This window comes from Podarcis vaucheri (assembly GCF_965113315.1).
Source record: "Podarcis vaucheri genome assembly, chromosome: 6".
Lineage (NCBI taxonomy): Eukaryota > Metazoa > Chordata > Lepidosauria > Squamata > Lacertidae > Podarcis > Podarcis vaucheri.
In genome coordinates, this window is record NC_138764.1 from 103622361 (window position 1) to 103630052 (window position 7692).

The window sequence follows — 7692 nt, forward strand, 5'->3', positions numbered from 1 at the left end:
CACTCCCAGTCACCAGTCTAGCTGCCGCATTCTGGATTAGTTCTAGTTTCCGGGTCACCTTCAAAGATAGCCCCACGTAGAGTGCGTTGCAGTAGTCCAAGCAGGAGACAACCAGAGCATGCACCACTCTGGAGAGACAGTCTGTTGCAGAGCTAGCAAGGGCAGTGACCGTCTGCTTTTCCATCTGCTACAGGGATGCAGAGATCGATGACCTGAAGACGCAGCTCTCCAGGATGCAGGAGGACTGGATTGAGGAGGAGTGCCACCGCGTGGAGGCCCAGCTGGCGCTGAAGGAGGCCCGGAAGGAGATCAAGCAGCTGAAGCAAGTCATTGACACCGTCAAGAACAACCTGATGGAGAAAGACAAAGGGCTCCAAAAGTACTTTGTGGACATCAACATTCAGAACAAGAAGCTGGAGACCCTGCTGCACTGCATGGAGGTCGCCCAGGATGGGACAGTCAAAGAAGAGGGGGCAGCCGAGTCTGCAGGGGGCTCTCCGGCCCGCTCCCTCACCCGCAGCTCCACCTACACCAAGCTGAGCGACCAAGGAGCCGCCGACAGGAACCTGGGCGGCTCCCAGATCTCAGTGGAAGAAGCGGCCTGTGACAGCGGCTTTGTGGCCGCGGACGACTCCTTGAGCCGGACGGACTTGCTGGACCAGAGCAGCCTGCTGTCCTCGGGGGTGGAGTGCGGCACAGACGACACCTCCCTGCAGACCAACTTCACCCTGGGGTCCCGGGTGCCCACCAGCTCCACGTACGAGAAGCTGATGGGGTCTCAGCACAGCGTCGAGGCCGCTGTTCAGGCCAGCTGCATGCAGGAGCAAGCCATACAGACGGACTTTGTGCAGTACCAGCCAGATCTCGATACCATCCTAGAGAAGGTGATGAAATCCCAGGCTTGCAGCCTGGCCAGCCCCACCTCCGTGTGGGTGTCTGAAATGGAGGAGGCGGCCGAGCCGCGGAGCTTGGAGATCCAGGGCCAGAGCCTTCCTGGGGGGGCCACGGACATGGCAGCTGCTGATCCCAGCTCAGCGGTGTCGATCAGCGCAGTAGAGGAGGGAGAGAACGCTACTGAGCAAGCAGCTTCGCCAAGCCCAGTGGCCAACAGCCCAACCGTACGCCAGCCTTCTAGCGCCAGCCAGTCGGTGAGCGTCGTGTGCGCCCCAGAAGAAGAAGAAGAAAAAGAAGTTGAACCAGGCCAGGAGCTCGTAGCAGCAGCAGCGGCGGCGGAGCCTCAAACTTACTGGAGCCGCCACTTCATCGTGGATCTCCTGGCTGTAGTGGTGCCGGCAGTGCCTACGGTCGCCTGGCTGTGCCGCTCGCAGAGGAGGCAGGGCCAGCCCATCTACAACATTAGCTCGCTCCTGCGGGGCTGCTGCACGGTCGCCCTCCACTCCATCCGCAAGATCAGCTGCCGCTCCGTCACCAACACCAGCAGCTCCTGCTCCCAGCCATGACCTCCTTCCCCTGCTCAGCCCGTTGCGCCGCACACATGCTTCATCCAGAGAGAGCCAGTTCATGGAAACGACCATAATTTAGCTGACCACTGATTGTACATTTCATCCACGCACTGAGACTTTTTATTTATTTATTTCGGTATTTATTTGGGGGGGGCACCTGGGTGACCGTTCTGACCTGCTGCATCTCGATTTAGACAAATGATATGGGGGAATTAGCGGTGCCCCTCTTCCTGCAACCCTGGAGGAATTGCAAGGAGCTGGGATTGGGCAGCCGGCCTCCCTGCTGAAGGACCCTCGCGCCGTAGGCGCTGTAGCTTGCGGAAGTTTTCCTCTCATTCCACTTCAGGGAAGTTATGAGACTTTTTCCCGATCTCTCTCCTTTCCACAGTAGGCTCTTTCTGGCCATTTTTGCGATCTGCTAGAAAAGCTCCCCGATAACTTGTTTCTTTCTCTTCTGCTTTTTCTACGGCTACTCTAGAAACCACCAGTGTCCCTAATTCTCACTAGGCCACCATCTGTAACCCACTTTTGCTCGCGTTCCCTCACTTACAGGATTTTGCAGCAGTAACTACAGATCCTGCCTGAGCCTTTTGCCAGCTCCCGGTGGGAAGAGAAGGGGCACATCACAGTTGCCTTGCAGTGATGAGATGTATTCTCACCCACTGCTAGGTTGACTCACAAGTGAGGAGGGAGTGGATTTCATAGCTCAGCAATAGATCACCTGCTTTGCATTCAGAAGGCTCAAAATTCATTCCCCAGCACCTCCAGGTGGGACTGAGAGAGACCTCTGCCAGTCAGTGTAGGCAGCACTGGCCTAGATGGACCAGTTATCTGACTCCTCATGAGATAGCTTCATATGGTCCATGGACCCAGAGACATCGCTTTCCTCCCTTCTTCCAGTGACAGGCAAAGGGACCATCTCGGTTCTTTCATGGGGCACCCAAAAAATAAAGCAGAGCCCTTTCTCCATCTAATGACACAACGCCCGTCACCTTCCTGACAGTTTAAAATGGCACGTTCCTTCCTCTGAAATGGGTTACCATTTCCCCAGTCTTACTAAAGGAGTCGGCACTTGCATTTTCAAACTCAGTTCACAGTTTGTGTTTCTTCTTCTTCTTCCCAAACAAAAAAAGTGACTTTACCAATTTATAATCCCGCATTCCAACCCTCTCCTGTCGCCCTTTCTGTGACATTGATGCCAGTCATTTTGGCACCTTAAGTATGTCCCCTTCCAATCCACTAGTGGCAGGAGCAGGGCTCCTCTTCAGTAGTGGCTTCTGCAGGCAGAGAGGCCAGCGCACATGTGCTGCGCATGCGCCCTGGCCCTGGTTCAATACAGTGGTGCCTTGGTTTGCATACGTTTTGGATTACAAACACGTCAAACCCAGAAGTGCATGTCCTGGTTTGCAACCTTTTTTTGGATTACAACCCATTTTTTTTTTATTACGAACAAATATTTTTTGGAGGTCCCATTGGCAAAAGCACGCCTTGGGTTACAACCTGTTTTGGTTTACAAACAGACCTCCGGAACGGATTATGGTTGTAAACCAAGGTACCACTGTACTGGGAGTCTCCTGTTTGCTCTTAATGCTTTCATTACTGCCTGCCTTAGGCGCAAGTCAGTGGACATGATCATGGGGGGGGAGGGGTAAGAGACCCTGGATAAATCACTGCTGGTCAGGATAGATAATATCGTGTTGGGTGGCCTAGCGGTCCGAATAAGGAAACTGCCCAACGCTATCCCATGTCCCTGTGGCTTCCTCCTGCTCTGCTCTTTTCCCTGCTCTCACTTGCCAGACAGTGATGCCCAATAAATAGTCTCTTATGCTGGACGTGGGTGGCGCTGTGGGTTAAACCACAGAGCCTAGGACTTGCCGATCAGAAGGTCGGCGGTTCGAATCCCTGCGACGGGGTGAGCTCCTGTTGCTCGGTCCCTGCTCCTGCCCACCTAGCAGTTCAAAAGCACGTGAAAGTGCAAGTAGATAAATAGGTACCGCTCCAGCGGGAAGGTAAACGGCGTTTCCGTGCGCTGCTCTGGTTCGCCAGAAGCGGCTTAGTCATGCTGGCCACATGACCCGGAAGCTGCACGCCGGCTCCCTCGGCCAAGAAAGCGAGATGAGTGCCGCAACCCCAGAGTCGGCCACGACTGGACCTAATGGTCAGGGGTCCCTTTACCTTTTATGCTGGAGTCATGCAATACAACTCCCTTCCCAACTCAATTTTCTTCCTATTCACTGCTTCCTTCAGATTCCGTGCCCAAGAACCCCCTAAGAACAACAGAAGCTCTCATCTGGATGTTCCTTTGGCAAAGTTCACAAAGAGTTGATCCAAACCAGTATCCTTTAGCCCAGTAGTCTTCGGTCTTTTCTCACCCAGGACCCACCTTCGACCCAAACATTTCCCATTATTATTATTTTTACCATAGTGCAACTGCTGCTGTTGTGACTGATCATAGATCAAGCCGTGGCCCAGAAGTCAGTCCCAACCGACCTGTTGAAAAACCAGTGCTTTAACCAACCTCAAACAAATGATGCCCCTCACACCACTAAGATGTGCTGTGCCCCCTTTTCTCTCAAATTCCAGCAACCTGTTTCATGAGCCCACAACTTCTCATTCCTGCCACTGGTGTTCCAATTACCCAGTATGCTTTTTCAAAGCAACCACTAAGGAACAATGCACACAGACACATTCTTGCTGCTTTTTTTGTCCCATTAGTGATGACTCTCCGCACTCCGAGGAGCAACCAGTAGGAAGAGAGCTCACATGGGATGGAATGAATGAATGCCTAGATTTATGATTGTTTTAAGACTCAACATACTATATCTCCTCTAGGTGGTGTAGGAGCCCCAGGGATGACACACTGTGTAGTATGTATAAACTGGATTTTTATTGTTAGGATTTTAGACTCAGGCTTGTCTTGAAGTCGTGCCCTCTGCTTTGGGTTTCCTTTTCCTTAATCCCCAGAGTTGGTTGTGGCTACTCAGGGGGAAGGGAAAGGCACTTTGCACTTTCTCAGAGACACTTCATTTGTTCACATTTCCCAGGGCTAACGCTTGGGGAGCTTTGTCTCACGTCAAGCCCTGATCACTAGCACCTAAAGCCCCCAAATGGTGCTCTACCATGTTCAAAAGTTTGGTTCTCTGATCTGGAAGCCAAGAACTAAACAGGGAAGCAGACATTTCAAATTTGAGCCTGGGCTCACTTTCGCCTATTTACCCCCAAAGCGTTGCAGAATTACGGAGAGAAACTCCAGCCCTTCTGCCTCCCTCCCCCCACCTGAGAATATTAACAGAACGTAGTGGATCACGAATGTTGTGCGAAAACTTCACTTTGGACGACCGCGTTATTGTCACTTCTCCCCATCACGTTCATGACGAGACTTTTTGAACTCTCTTTGGCTCTGACTCCCTCAGCTGGGAACTGAATTTTACGTCGCCCACTTCTTGGAAGCCGCTCCTGGGAAGGGCGGCTGCTGGCCGAGATGCAGAAGAGCCAGATAATATACCTCGCGTAGAGCAACTGGCCGCCCCCCTCGCTCGGGGCAGTAATTAAGGAGTCCTTAATTCGGTTTTTGTCTTGCTTTGCACTATGTTCACTTTTGGCAAACTTGAACCCTACCATGCAAAGGTTATCAGCTGACAGCATCATGGGGTTGGTTTCCTGTCCGCTAACCAACTCTCCGCAGTGCTGTTGGAAAAGCCCATTTTTCAGAACTGAAGAGGTGAAGGAAGCCGGGATACGGTTCTCCTACCTGGTTGCTTCTTCCATAATTAGTATGAGCTTTGAGAGAAGAAATGTAAGCCACAGGTGGCTCAATGGGTCCTTTTGTCTTATTTGAGCTTATGCTTATGGATGTTTGGGTGATGCTGTTGGAGGGAGTTGGGGTATCTGTCTCTCAAAGCCTCTCTCTGCTGCACTTCCAGTTCCAGTTCTGGACTACTGGGATGCCACTGGGTGGGCTGGTTTAAAGGGGTTGGTGCGAGCAGAGGCCAGGGGAAGGATTTAGTGAAAAGACTGCTCCCTTCTCCTCCTCGCATGGAGACTTTCCCCTTCAGTGCTTGAGGGTCAGTTTCATACAGCCTTAATTCTATGACTGCTATTTACTCTGTATTAGCAAAACGTCTGTCGTCAGGATTGGTGGGAGGGAGGGCTTGTATATTGCAGATCTCTTTGGGGAGGGCACTCCCGTACAAGATCCCTAATCGGGGGGCGGAGGGACAACAGGTAAGTTTCGCCCTCCCCACAAAGCATCCCTCAAATGCAATGTGATATCTTTCCTTGTAGGAGTGAGCGACAACCATTTATTCATCTGGGTGAAAGTACTGGGTGCATTCATTGGCGATGGAGCTTAAGATGTTCCTAGTGACCACCAGGCACTAAAGAAAGCCTGCCCAGGCTTGCATGGCCCCTTCCTGTGTTTCTGTTTTTCAGTCCTGCTAGAATATCCAAGAATCATAGAAGTGTAGAGCTGGAAAAGGGAGCCCAGGACTCATCTAGGGAAGTTTTCAATGTCTGAGGTTTTATTGTATTTTCAATATTTTGCTGGGAGCCGCCCAGACCGATTGTGGCAATACATTCAGACGGGTGGCATTAATTATTATTAATTATTATTATTATTATTATTATTATTATTATTATTATTATTATTTATACCCCATCCTCCCCGGCCAGAGCCGGGCTCAGCGCAGGTAACACCAGTAAAATAACAGTAAAAACATAGTAGGGAGGGAAAAAAACAATTTAAAATACAGGTTAAAATGCAATTTAAATAATTGAATTAATTTAAAATTACTACTGTTATTATCATCAAAGCATAAGATGATGGGGAGAAATAAAAATGTGAATGGCCCTTGGGTTCCCTGCCAGCTCTACAGTTCTGTGATTCTATTTTTTTAAAAATGGCCTGTCCATTTCTTGAAACCGTCCATCCTACAACTGATCAAGTTGCCGCAAGCCGTTGCAAGGCCACAGGACTGGGGGGGGGGGGAATAGCCAAGCAAACATTGCTCCAAGCTTGGCTGTCCCAGCATTGCTGGGTCTCCAGGCGAGGAGATGAAGGCAATGGCAAAAGGCGGGTGGAGAAAATGGCTGTGTCTTATCCCTTGTCGGGGCTTGTGTGCTCAGAGAGGGCAGATGAACAGGAAAGGAGAAGGAGGGTTGTGAAGCTCAAAGGGTAGCTGGGGATTGCCTCGTAAAGACGTGGGCCTCAGTCAATGCTCAACAATGCCAGCTACCAATGCCAGCCCTATGGCACAGAGAGAGACTCAGCTATGGAAGCAACTAGTAGAAAAATAGACAGTCACGGAACCGAGAAATTGCACAAAACAAATGAAATACTGTGAAAATCCCTGAAATGAGAAGTAATTGACTAGAAATATTATCTTGTGGAAATCAACTAGAAATGTGGAAAGCAACTAGAAATATTATTAATATTATAAACATTATAAATATTATCAACTAGAAATGTTATTAAAATGTGGAAATCAACTAGAAATATTATTAAAATGTGGAAATCAACTAGAAATATTATCTTGTGGAAATCAAGTCAGTCTTTAACATCAGCAGTAACATCTAGACCATGGGGGCGTTTCAGCCCTGTTCTTGAGTTTGTTCAAAACCTAAAACAGCTTATCTTGTATTCCTTTCTTTGAATTTCTGCCATTTAGCTTTTTAAGCCATTTTGTAAAAGCAGCACCGGAATTTTCATAGCTGAGTCTTCAACCCCTTATTATTGTGCTTGGCCTTCTTCAAGTTGGGCTTTGTTTAAAACTTGCTATTTAGGTTTTCAAACCTTTTCTGTAAATTCAGTATTAGAAACTGTACTTTTGAGTCTTCAATCCTTTATTACTGCGTTTTGTTTTATGTAGGTTGAGCTAGGATTATAATACATCAGAATTTTTGAGGCTCTACCCTTGTTTGGTCATTTAAAGTTTATATATTCCTATTTCCTTCTGAGGAAACTGAAAAGTTCTGTGAAACGAGGTTTGTAGCCGGCATCCGATTAAGGCTTTGTTCTATTTTAGGTTTTCCCTTACGTTTTTTGATTTTTATTACTTAGTTGATTTCCGCAAGATAATATTTCTAGTCGGTTACTTCACGTTTCAGGGATTTTCACGGCATTTCATGTGTTTTGTGCAATTGATGCAACTAGAACTGACCTTACTTTTGGATTTAATAGGGACTCTGTTGCCTGCAGAGCCAATGCTAGTGATCACATGGTCCCGTCCCA

General features: G+C 48.9%; 1 protein-coding gene across 3 annotated transcripts in view; it reads left to right on the forward strand.

Moving 5' to 3' along the window:
* SNPH (syntaphilin) overlaps positions 1 to 5825 on the forward strand; it is a 48736-nt gene extending 42911 nt beyond the window's left edge. For all 3 annotated transcript variants that reach the window (XM_082226118.1, XM_082226119.1, XM_082226120.1), the window contains one exon: positions 194 to 5825. In XM_082226118.1, the coding sequence (XP_082082244.1) occupies positions 194 to 1460 (1267 nt within the window). In that variant the 3' untranslated portion in view covers positions 1461 to 5825. The remainder of the gene's footprint in view (positions 1 to 193) is intronic.
* The last annotated feature ends 1867 nt before the right edge of the window (positions 5826 to 7692 follow it).